The sequence below is a fragment of the Xenopus laevis genome, chromosome 8S, assembly GCF_017654675.1.
Source record: "Xenopus laevis strain J_2021 chromosome 8S, Xenopus_laevis_v10.1, whole genome shotgun sequence".
Lineage (NCBI taxonomy): Eukaryota > Metazoa > Chordata > Amphibia > Anura > Pipidae > Xenopus > Xenopus laevis.
The window spans coordinates 34,220,984-34,234,191 of NC_054386.1; the positions used below are offsets into that span (position 1 = coordinate 34,220,984).

The following is a 13,208-nucleotide window of genomic DNA, read 5'->3' on the forward strand; positions in this document are numbered from 1 at the left end:
ACTCTTAAGTGACTTCTAATATCCTTATAATTTACAGTAGGGGGTACAATATCCCTTATACATGAGTGATACTGTACCCTGTATAACTCAGACAGCAGCCTTGTGCCTTTATATGGTCACAGAACCCCTCAGTGACTTCTAATATCCTTATCATTTACAGTAGGGAGTAGTTATTCCTTATAATACAGAAGTGATATTATCCTCTGCATAAAATAAAAGTTAAGCGGGAATTATTTGAGGAGTTTTTGACCATAAGCACAAGGCTGCAGGCTGCGTTATAATTGGGTACAGAGTCAGGTCTGAAAATGGCAAACACATGCATCACTACCAACTGCATCAATCCCCTGTATCTTTGCATTTTCCTACTTGCTAAAAAAGTACCCAAGCTCTACCTCAAAACTCTCTACTGTATCTTCCAGTAAGAATTCAACATTGTTATATAATTGCTGAAGTTTTTCAATATGTCGAGGATAAAGAAAGGGCTCACGTTTCCAGCCCAACTCATTTCCTTCTGTGACTCGGATCAAGAATATCTCCGTCAAAACGAAGGGAATATGATTGGAATTCGAGTTATTTCTGAATTGTTCCATAAAAAAAAGAGAAAAAAAAAGAAAAATTGCTTACAAGGAGATTTTATATCACTGGACAAAATTACATCTTTGGTAGGTTTCTTTTCTGCTCTTTCTTATTTGTTGCCACTTTACTTCACCCGAAGTGCTTTATTATAAGGAAATGCTGGGAGCTTAAGAAGGAATGACCTGCTTTCGGTTCCCATGAAAGCTCTGTGTAACCTTGGCTGGGACACTTTATCTGCTTGGTTAATGTTTATGTCACAAGATCTGTCGTTTCAACTGGCATCTGAATTAAGCACCTGGAATTCTCTCACAGCAAGGTTTATAGGAATTGTACTGTATTACAGACTATCTCCCCAAGACATGAATGCCTCCATTTAATCAGAAAAATTTAATTTCCAATGGAAATATATGAGTTAGCATCAAATATTCTAGGGTTAACCCTAGACACACTTTTGCCTATTGCTTTAACGTCATACACGTGGCTGCTGTACATCGCATTACATCAGTCACATGCAGTGGTGGAACTACCTGGGGGGGCAGGGAGTGTGACGTTACCGGGGTCTGGCAGTGGTTAGCACAGTGGTCCTCAACCAGTGACTCATAGGCAACATGTTGCTTTCCGACCCCTTCAATGCTCCCCATGGCCTCAAAGCAGGTGTTTATTTTTGAATTTCAGGCTTGGAGGCAACTTTTGGTTGCATAAAAACCAGGTGTACTGCAAAACAGAGGCCTCTGTAGACTGCCAGTCTTCATGGAGGCTACTAAATGGTCAGTCACAGCACTTATTTGGTACCTCCAGGAACATTTTTAGTGCTTGTATTGCTCTCCAACTCTCAACTCAACTCTCGGTTGCAAATTTTAAACCTGGGTCCATGGATGGTTCTGTCCCTGGCAACATGAAATATATGCTGCCTTATGGTAATTAACAGAGAACAAACCCCACAACCATGGAGGAGTTGCTCTTCTCTGGAGTCCTCTTGTGCCCATTTAAAATCTTAGGTTCAGCTGGAAACTCATTATTGTTCCTAGGCCATCCATATGTGCTCTGTAGGGACAGTAATAAGAGTTTTACAGTATATTTGACCGTCAATGTAACACAGAAAACAAAAAGTTAAAAAAAACACAAGCATTGCTGTATTTCACTTTGGCCCGATTAGCATAACGCCACAACGTTAATCACAGGCGATTACAATAATAATTATACCATTCCACTAACGAGCTCAGGCCGGCGAGGAGTCAAACTGTGCTGCAATGTAAGTCAACAACCCACATTTATAATCTTAATTTGGCCCTTGCGTTGAGTGAATTAAAACATTAAAAGGCTGTACATGCTGGATCGGGCTCCTGCGGTGCAACAACGCATATGATTCCATCCATGAGTCACTGCCCTTAAGATTAGGGATGATTTATTAGGATGCCAGTGTTAGAATAAACAATGAACTTCTATGCTAGCATTTTCACTGGTTTCACTGATATTTGTAAATGTTATTGCCATTAAAAGCAGCATCTGTCTGGCTGTTTATACCCTCTGCACTGCTGGTTCTGACTCCTAAAACAATGCAGGAGAAGCAAGCTCATTAACCTGGAGGCCTGGAGGAGAACTTGTTATTGCTGAGCTACTTTGTTGAATATCAAGCAGATTTCTGTACAGAAAGGAGTATATGGCAACTTGTACTTGAGAGCAAGCTTTGTGGAGAAATTAAGAAGGATTTTTGTGTAGGGACCACTACAAAGCAATGGTAAATAAGAGAAAGAGTCTGTTTCAGGCCTAGCAAATGTATACAAAACCATGCAGAACCATGGGCGGAAGGTCATGTCTGTGTTTGGTGAGACTTACGAAAGAGATTTTCTATGCAGATAACGTTATAGTATCTCATGGCAAATTCCATGATTACAACTCAAGAACACAGAGCAGGATAAATACAGGACCAATTCGATGTATAATACACCAGAACCAATGGCAGGATAAATACAGGGCCAATTCCATGTATAATACCCCAGAACACACGGCAGGATAAAAGGAAGGTCAATTCCATGTATAATACCCCACAGCAGAAATAACAAATTTCTGCATATAAAGATGATCTGCAAGCCTGGGAATGAAAGCAGATACTCTGAATCATATACTAGGGGACGAGATTGTCCAAGCACCATATACGTCCTGCTCTTTCTTGTTGTAAATACAATTAATAATAATACCGTAGTGTGTGTGTGTGTGTGTGTATAGAATTAGTGTTTATGGAACCAAGACTTTAAATTCAGAGTATATATATATATATATATATATATATATATATATATATATATATATATATACACACACACATACACTACAACGTTATCTGTGAATCTTACAGTGTGCTCTGTATTTTGCAAGCATGTTCATTTAAACAAATTTGGAATGGCTTCCATATGCCCTCTGAATTAAATAGACATTAATTCCCTAGTACAATATGGCCTTGTGCTCCCTCAGTTTGTTTAAACATTGACATACCTCTGTAGATCTGCACTGTATGTGCTGTATTTTTCTAAATAAGCTATGGGGAGTGAACAGCCTTATACATTATTGACGATATTAGGAACACCGCTGGCTATATTTGCTGTAGTCCTTTTCTCTGACAAGAAGCCATTTTTATGCCACTTTCACACTGCAGTCAGGAGCTCTACTGCTGAACTATACCTCCCACCATTCTCTAACTGCTATTGGTTAAGAAGGATGCTGGGGTTGTATGTTACTTGATGGAATGAAAACCCTTCTCTATTGGAGAGATGCAGAGTTGACTGAGAGACAGACAGCTCCCCTAAGGCTGCATTTTTGAAATACCAGCAGGAGGCAAAGAAGCAGAGAACCAGGGGGCCACACAAATAATAGAAAATTAAAACCAATAGCAAATTGTTTTAGAATACCACTCTCTACATCATACTAAAAGTTCATTCAAAGGTGAACAATCGTCAGGACCATTATCAGATGGAAAGGAAAGAGTGGGAGATGAAAAAGTGTGATTCCTGGATTGAAAAAGGGACTTGCTTTGTATGGGGAGTAGGCGGGGTCTGGGTGGTTCAGGGGTGTGGTATGAGCCTAATTGGGGAGTGGCCAGGGTAGGTCAGGGGCAGTAATGTGCATGCTAGGGGCATTTTAATTGTTACCAGATGAGCAGCGTGCAAATAATTGGGGCCCCTTCAGGGGCGGAACTACCGGGGGAGCAGGGGGTGCGAGCGGGCCAGGGCCAGCACCCCCTCAGGGCTCCCCGGCAGTCCGCCCGCCGCATGTTTCCCGGCCAGTTCCGGGTGTACGGAGGGGGGCCCGGCTGCGTGTCCTGCGTCAGGGCCCGTCCCCCTCTAGTTCCGTTTTTGGGCCCCTTGGAGAGGGAGAGCCCTGGTAACTGAGTAATATGAGGCCCCATGATTACAGATGGCAGCTTGGCACTATGTGTAAGTGCAATGAGTCCCAAGTACCTTTAATAAATAGCATCAATAGGTGCATGAGAATAATGAAATAATGAAATAAACCACAATAAATTCATATGTATAGTATATAAGAAAGTTCTCCACTGTTCTCCTCATCAAAAATGTCACTCTACTCCCTGGACCCGGTTGTAAATGAGGCTTCAGATCTCCCACTGTCTCTTTTTCAGGGATGCTGGTTACTTTTGCCTAACGAAAGGAAACAAGTTTAAGCAACTTTTCATTATACAGTCATTACACATTTTTTCACTGGTTTATTTCTAAATTATTTGCAACAATGTAGTAGAAGCCAGTCTGAAGCAGACTTCAATGCAACATTGTCAGAACCAGAGAACACCAAGGTCGGTAGCAATTGCATGTAAATGTAACTATAAAGCCATCAGAACGAGGAATGAATGGTTATCATGAAGCTGCTTAGAATTCAATTTCCTTTTACTGGGCAGAAAACAGCTTGTTGGTTGAAGTTCCCCTTTAAAGGGGTTGTTCACTTTTCAGGTAGCTGCTAGTATTATGCAAAGAGTGCTATTCTGAGACAATTTGCAATTGGTTTTCATTTTTTATTATTTGTGGTTTTTGAGTTATTTAGCTTTTTATTCAGCAGCTCTCCAGTTTGCAGTTTCAGCCATCTGATTGCTAGGGTCCAAATCACCCTAGTAACCATGCATTGATTTGAATAAGACACTGAAATATGAATAGGAGAGGAGCTGAAGAGAAAGTTGAGTAATACAAAATTCCAATAATTTGTAGCCTCACAGAGCATTAGTTGTTCAGATGGGGGTCAGTGACCCCTATTTGAAATCTGGAAAGAGTCAGAAGAAAAAAAAAGTAATATATAAATAATGAAGACCAATTAAAAAGTTGCTTAGATTAGGCCATTATATAGCATCCCAAAAGTTAACTTAAAGTGAACCATTCCATTAAACTATAGTGTGATCCTCATCTTTATTGTTGCTAGGGGTGTTTGCACCCACCCCAGCTCTACGTGTTTTAAACTGCAGAGATTACTACCTAAAGAAGCATTAGCCAGACAGCCTATAAGCCTTACCTCTCATTGGTTATCTCCTCTCTCTTGTTATGAACTGATGCAGAGAAAAAAGCCCCAGACCTATTGTAATCTTCCACTTATAAGGCAAAATTGACTAAATTCTATAAATAACACAAGTGCTGCCATTACCCCAGCCTGCCACATTTGTCTATTATTTTTAAAATTTCCTTGGATTCCATCCTGAGGAGAAGAACTATTTCCTTTTGTGGCATTTTATGGGCTTTTTTATCATGTGGCAGGTACGCCAGGTGAAAGGAAGGCTGGTGCAAACCTAATAGGATATCGGTATAAATCTTACATGGATTTTTCTGCTGCAGAGAGGAGACTTTACAGGGTTCAGGATTCTATTGTCCATACTTTTTAAGGAGAAACGTTACTTTTTTCTAGCGAAGCGGTGCTTTTAGCCATTGCCGGAAAAATGTGTGTTATTATGATATTGGAACAGTTGAGATAATATGTAGGTACATTTTCACAGTGATAAAACTTTTCCCAATATAAGAACAGCAGCAAAGGAAGCAGAAACAAAACCACAGTACATTGGGTACTATTAGGAATGGATATTATAACGGTCAGCGCACTTTAGCACTAATTTGGCAGCTATAAAATCCTAAATGTGAACCATCAAAAGTGGGATATTATGGGATAATAGCACTAAGTTCAAGGATGGCATACACACGAATGTTAAAGGAAAACTTAAAGGCTTAAAAATGATATGGCTAGAAATGCTGTATTTTATAGGCTGAAGTTATCACACCAGCCCAGAGGTTAAGCAGCCCTATAACATCAATGATCCAAGTAGAGTCCATCGTGGGTCCGGTTTGGCAGACCCGTGCCTGACCCAGACCTGCTGCCCTGCAACCCGATCCACACCCACCACCCAGTATGCCCCCCTACCTAGACCCGCTACTTGACTTGGTCTGCAAATAATAAACTTACCTCCCGACCCGGGACCCACGTCACTCCGGAGTCTATTCCAATGGGTAGGGAGAGAAATTTTGCCATAACCTCGGAGGAGGACCAATCCTGCAACTTATCCAGGTACCCAGACAGGTTACTTGCAGACTACCCACACAATCAGGTAATCAGAACTTTCTGCCCAAAACCTGACCACCTTGCAGGTATTCCATGGATACCCGTCCGGGTGCAGGACTCCCTGGCCTTAAAAGTTGCCCATAAAGAATTCCCCACCTGGAAACTTGTTAGGCCATCCTTTGGGTGTCAGTGGCACTGCACATGCTCAGTAGGGTTGAGAAGCTAAGGGGTCATCAGAAACCATCAAGCAGAAAACAAGTTGAAGTCTGTCATAGAAGCAGATGCTGTGGTGCCCCCCAAAAGGGCCTATCCAACTGATTTCTGGCTGGCAGATATTAAAGGTGTGGTTCACATTTAAGTTACCTTTTAGTACCTTATAGAAATGCCAATTCTAAGCAACTGTCCAATTGGTCTTCATTATTTATATTGTATAGTTTTTTTTTAAATTATTTGCCTTTATCTTCTGACTCTTTCCAGCTTTCAAATTGGAGTCAGTGACCCCCATCTAAAAACCAAATGTTCTGTAAGGATACAAATGTATTGTTATTGCTACTTTTTATTCCTCATCTTTCAGTCCAGGCCTCTCCTATTCATGTTCCAGTCTCTTATTCATAGTGCAAGGTTGCTTGGGTAATTTGGACCCTAGCAACCAGAACTCAAAATAACTCAAAAACCACAACTAATAAAAAATGCAAACCAATTGCAAATTGTCTCAGAATATCCCTTTCTACATTATAATACTAAGAGTTAAATCAAAGCTGAACCACCCCTTTAATCAGACAGGTTTCAAAATCCCATAGGATAAGCGGAACCAAATGAGCGGATCTGGCAGTGTATGTCCAACTTAAAACCACCTGGGGAGAGGGCTCTGTGTTTAACTACCAATGTAGCCCCAAGAAAAAGACTGGCCATACAATATGCTGTTTAGGGTGGGGAACAATAGAAGACATAAACTTTCTAATTACCCGTATTTGTTCCAACTGAAATATATGTATATATATATATATATATATATATATATATATATATATATATATATATATATATATATCACACATTGTACTGCTCCTTCATGGCCAAATATATTGAAGGCAAAGCCTACTGATAAGGATCAATAAAGAAAATGACAATCCTTTCTCTTACTTTTCTGTATTCTTTAAGAGTAGAATTGTAATGCAGAATGTTTCTCCGTTCCTAGGAGTTCCTTAAAGATGAAAAATACAAGGATGATGAGGACTTGGATAAAAAACTGATGTCCTTTAAAAGTAAGTGCACCCAGTCTTTCAGAAAAAATTCTCAGTATCCCAACCTGTGCTCTTGAAAAAGTAACTAAAGGTGGCCATAGACTCACCGATAATATTGTATGAAATTATTTCATGCAATATTCGTGCGTGTATGGTGGGAGAGCAGCCGAACAATATCAAGCCGACCAATAGGCAGAAGATTTGGATATCAGTCGACTAGTTGATCGGGCTGGCTGGAAAAGTTTGATAAGGCACACCGGCCATTGTTAGTGCTGAATCGTCAGATACAGGTAGATTTCTTTTGTTTCCACCTGTATATCTGATGATTTAGCTCTTTATGTGTGTGTTGAAACTAACTATCTTTCTTGGAAAGATCTTTTCCAGGAAAAATCGTAATTGTTACGTCTATGGCCACCTCAAGGTTCTAATCAATGAGGTTGCAGTTTGGTGACTGCCAATCAAAATGCTGATTAAAGCTTATGCTAACAATGACTGGCACACTAACATATAACCTTTATAAACAAGAGCAAGGCTGATTAAGTCCTTGCTGCTCAACAACTTATAGTGCCCTGACCTGACAGTTGATGTCCCTGTGGGGCACCTTGTTGTTGGGCCCAAGAGAAAAGAATAAAGTTCTATCTACTCAGATGAAAGGTTCCTGCTGGCTGTGGCACTCTGTCGAGCATTACATGTACATGGAGAAGATGCTGAAAGCAGTTCAGGAGACAGTACTTTAATGGGAGCATTTCTATGCTGTTGCTGCTTTGCATTAAGCTCCACGCTAACATTTTCACTGTAGGTGGAAAGCTATTTGCTGTCAGACAGTGAAGTCCTTTATTGTGACTAAACCCCGCTCTCTACCCAAAAGCTTGCATTTGTCTAACTCAAGGTTTCCTTAGTGCTGGTCCCACAAGCCTCCATGGATTCAAACAGAGTACCCTTTGTGCTCGTTCCAAGATTCCCTTCTCTGCAACAGAAACCTCAGCTGTTCTCTGTGATAAGGCAACAGCCCAATGTCAGCAGGCAGGGTTACAAAAAGGCAGATTTCAGTTTAGCCAAAGAGTAGGGGCCCCTGTTCAACGCCTGCTTCATCCCTTGGACATAAGGCAGTGTTAGTTATAGACATAGACGGAACGTTATTTCAGCTGCAGGGTGCACATCTGCCCCATCTATCCCCATTTTGCCTCTAGTGAGGAAATGAGTTGCTGGCACAAGAAGCAGATTGTTTACAGCTGATTCTCAACTTGTTTTTATTAATCCAGAATTCTAAATTGAGACAGGAATCATGTTTATGGGTGGGACAAATATGTTTTTTTTCTAAAACTACAGAGACAGGCTGCAAGATGTATGACAGAGCTGTCATATGACCTACCAAACACAAGCTACATGGGGGCCACCTAGTCAACCATGTGTCCTACAATTAAATCTGTTCCTTTCCTAGAGATACTTCTGCAAACATAACTTGTGCTCTTGCCATATCTATTGCAGACCTGAGTAAATGTATACAGGTATGGGATCAGTTATTCAGAAACCTGTTATTCAGAATCCAGCTCCGAATTACAGAAAGGTTGTCTCCCATAGACTTCATTTTGTCCAAATAATTACATTTTAAAAAATTATTTACTTTTTCCTCTGTAATAATAAAACAGTACCTTTTACTTGATCCCAACTAAGATATAATTAATCCTAATTGGAGGCAAAACCAGCCTAATGGGTTTATTTAATGTTTACATGATTTTTTAGTAGACAAAGGATGAATATCCAAACTACTTAAGATCTTTTTTTGGAAAACGCCAGGTCCCCAGCATTCTGGATTAAAGGTCCCATACCGTATATCAAATGGCACACAATGTTGCATATATACCTGCAAACATGGGCGGAGAATAATGAATAATTGAGGAGTTTTAAGCTGCCCATATACCTAAAGATCTGCTTGTCTGATGAACAAGCAAATCTTTCCTCGATATGACCACCCTGAGCTGGGTGATATCAGGCCAATCCAATTGTTTGGTCCTTGGGCAGATGATTGAATGATGACGTAGATAAATGCAAACTCATTAACGTGGTTGTCTCTCCCCAACAGAGAAATCAAACTTGCCCAATTGATATTTTCCTGATTTTCAGTCAGATATTGGTTGGGCAGGCATGTCGGTGGGCCCCATACATGGGCCGACTCACTCCATAAGGGTATCCACCCCTGAAAAAGTACAGCTGCTATATATGCATATATATTTAAAGGGTTTCCAATGGAAACCCTATTGGTACCTTCCACAAACATACCACTTTCTTCTTTCCCTTGGTACCTACTCTATATGGCAGCGCCAAAACAGTAGGAGAGGCACTATTTTAGAAAAGGAGAATAGAAAAACATAGAATATGTGACTAGTGAGGTATGCACAGCAGAACAATATTTGAGCAGCTCATTATTAAACAAGTTCCATGTCTCTCTTCACCTCTCCTGTGTCAGCTTGTATCCACTAACTCTTGGAACATGGGGGCAGAGATTTGTGCCAAAGCGTCTTGGTCAGCTTTACTATATAGAGTGCATGGAGTCAACCCGATCTATGTTGCCAGTGTACTTGAAGTTGACTGTGGCCTATTAGTGGTCCAATACAAGAGTCCTCTGCACTCAAACCATTATCAATATATTTGAAGACAGAGACATTTTGTGCATACTGCTACTGAAAAATGCCTTATCCTTTAAACAAAACAGGTAGTTTGTCCATATATTGCAATATATTTAAACTGGCCAACTACGTCAAAGTCATCCCAAATCTGGCCAGTCCTACGCTTAATTTTCATCTGATTCATTAAGAATTCTATTGCTTCATCATACATTTTACATTGTTGGTTATAGTTCTACAGGAGCAGTGACCAGCTCCATGTTGTAGCCCCCACCCTTCCCAACTATAGTCAGGTGATCCCACTGGTGTCTAACAAAAAGGGCAGTCAAGTTTGGGAGTTTTACTTTGAAAGCAGCAAGTAAGTTGCAGGTAAAATCTAGTCCCTTTGTAAAATGTATAATAAAGCAATAGAATTCTTAATGAATCAGATGAAAATTAAGCGTAGGACTGGCCAGATATGGGATGACTTTGACGTAGTTGGCCAGCTTAAATATATTGCAATATATGGACAAACAATCATTGTTTTGTTTAAAGGGTAAGGCATTTTTCAGTAGCAGTATGCACAAAATGTCTCTGTCTTAAATATATTGATAATGGGTTGAGTGCAGAGGACTCTCGTATTTGTCTATATGTATTTTGTGGTCACAGCCTCATTGCACCCCCGCCTAATGGTTTTAAAAATTAGTGGTGAGCACAACTTTCCCTTGTTTGCAATTAGTGGTCCAGCCTGACACATTTCTTCCACTGATTCACTGAGCAGCAACTTAGATAATGATGTTAGTATAATGGGCAGGATCGATGTGCTTGAACAGAAGCCCTAGTAGCTTGTTCCAAAGAGGCCAGAAATAATACCCAAGGACACAAGAAGGAAGCAGGTTGTTTCTCTGGCATTTCATCATGCCGGGTAGTTCATCTTTAGGATACTGAGCCGCAGTGAATCCTCGCTGGCATCTGTTCAGCCTTCAGAAAAGCACCCGTAGCTGGCCCATTTATTTATGTAGAACTGCAGATAACTATGCTACTTACATCTTAATGTGTTATAGCCAAATAAATCTTCCCGGGTGTCACTGGGCAAACTCGCTTGAAAGTCAGAAGGCAGCCTTGTTTCCTTTTAATTAAAGAGAAATACTCTAAAAACATTTTTTTATATATGGAGCCATATCTCCAGCAGGGTCAAACTGGCTTGAGAGAGGACCAGAGTATCTCCCGGTGGATCCCACTGGGGAGATCTATACGATTTGGCACTGTGTCCATTGTGAGAGTGGGTCCCTGGACGTCAGGTTTTCTGTTGAGCCCTAGGAGGCTCAGAGAAAAGGGGTAAAGCAAAATTGTGCACATCAGATGCAAAAGATGGTTAATGAGCAAAAACCAAGGTCATTATTTACAGGAAGAATCTGAAGAGCTGCTATACTGGTGCTTCAATAATGCTTCATGCTAAAAAACAGTAAATGGAAGTTAATTGGTAGCAAGGTTACACACGGACCTTTGGGGGGCTATGTGGGAAAGGCCCCTGAAGGACATTCTGATTGAAAAGCAAAAGCTGCTCTTATTTTGTCCCTGAGGAGCAGACACGGTGTAGAATGATCTAGGATTATCCTTATTGATTTGTTGTATTTAAACATTTATTCTTTGTTCTGCTCTTTCCTTCCAGAAAAGTACATGGAATTTGACCTTAACCAACAAGGAGAGCTGGGTAAGTAAATTGTTTTCAGAGCTCAGACTGTTCCTATGATAAGAAAGTGAAGGCACTACGGCAGCATGGGTAACTAATAACCCAACTAACATTGTTAATATTGTTAACATATTGAAAGGACATTTCTGATTGGTTGCTATGGGTTGCTGCATGGGGTCAAATTTATCCCATGCTAGCAAACAAGCCCCAGAATATATTCTTACCGATACTGTTATTAATACCAATCCCCCCACCACAGATATGATGGGCCTCAAGAAAATGTTGGAGAATCTGGGAGCCGCTAAGACCCATTTAGAAGTTAAGAAATTGATATATGAAGTGACAGGAGGCAAAAGTGAGGCAATCAGCTATCAGGATTTTGTAACCATGATGCTTGGAAAACGTTCAGCCATAATGAAATTGTGAGTACATGACACGGTGGGTCTGATACTGGGCAGGAGGGAAAGTTTTCCTTTACAATACAATAAGCAACACCCCAGAGAAGGCACTAATCATACACAGAGGGCTTCAGCAACAGTTCTTACTCCTAGTTTCAAAATGCTGTGAGCACAGTGATGGGGCAACTTGACTAGTGATAACATTTTGGGAAAGATCCTATGTACCCTATATGGGAATTTCTCTTTTCAATTTGAGCAGGGACTTTGTGGGGAAATCGAAAACACTGGGCATTCCTGGTGATGCAGAATCACAACTTCTAGGTTGCTTTGTAGATTGATTATTTTTATGCCGTTCTACATCCATGGCTGATCAGATGCTCCTCGAATGGCTGCTCTCTGAATCAATACCCATGTACCCCTGCTTTAATGAGCATTAATTATAGTGAACCTCCAGGAAGACAGAAATACAAACTAGCCATTGCAGTAGACACTTTAAAATCTGGCCAACTCCGCTCAGATGTGACTCATGATGAAGAGCTTCTTCTCTTAGTCAGCAGCCTTATGCGCTTTGAGACAAGGCCCCCAATATAAGAGAACTTTCCTATGGGGTTCTACAGGCATGGCCCTACCTTTACAGTTCATATGGTGCACCCCCCTGAATACAGGGTGCTGGTTGTATCAAATCTTGGACTTTCAGGTCTCACCTGCAAGTGTAATGTAAATTATTTGGCATTTGGCAGTTGACTGTAGGAAATGATACGGCAATACTATTTCAACTCAATTTAATGAGGTCCTTTAGTCTCCCATTGGGGTCCTGACCTTAGGCAGCAGTCTGGTCATCTCTCTTATAAAAACAGTTTAAGTATGACCGTGGGTGTCTGGCTCAGTTATGTTACATCCATAACTCAAAAACATTCATTGTTTGGTGTATGACTTTGTATCCCAGACTGTGAGCAGAGTAAAAGCAAGTTCTGTTTAGGTTTGTCTAGGGGAATGAGCTGTTTAACATAACAGAATATAAAGCTAATTATGGCATGTTCCTTTCTGTGCTACAAACAGAAGACAGTGCTCTATCACCTTTATTCTCAGTACCGCTGATGTTGTATGATGCTTGGTGCATGTCACTGCTCTTGGGCCGGGATCGAGGGGTTCA

General features: G+C 40.7%; 1 protein-coding gene across 4 annotated transcripts in view; it reads left to right on the plus strand.

Annotated features, from left to right (window-relative positions):
* Nucleotides 1–13,208, plus strand: part of MGC80699 (protein) — a 50,438-nt gene that overhangs the window by 14,499 nt on the left and 22,731 nt on the right. For all 4 annotated transcript variants that reach the window (XR_005963731.1, XR_005963730.1, XM_041574214.1 and 1 more), the window contains 3 exon segments: nt 7,316–7,382; nt 11,637–11,678; nt 11,917–12,079. Coding sequence is in view for 2 of the 4 variants with exons in the window: in XM_041574214.1 (XP_041430148.1) it covers nt 7,316–7,382; nt 11,637–11,678; nt 11,917–12,079 (272 nt within the window). In the remaining 2 variants the exon portion in view is untranslated.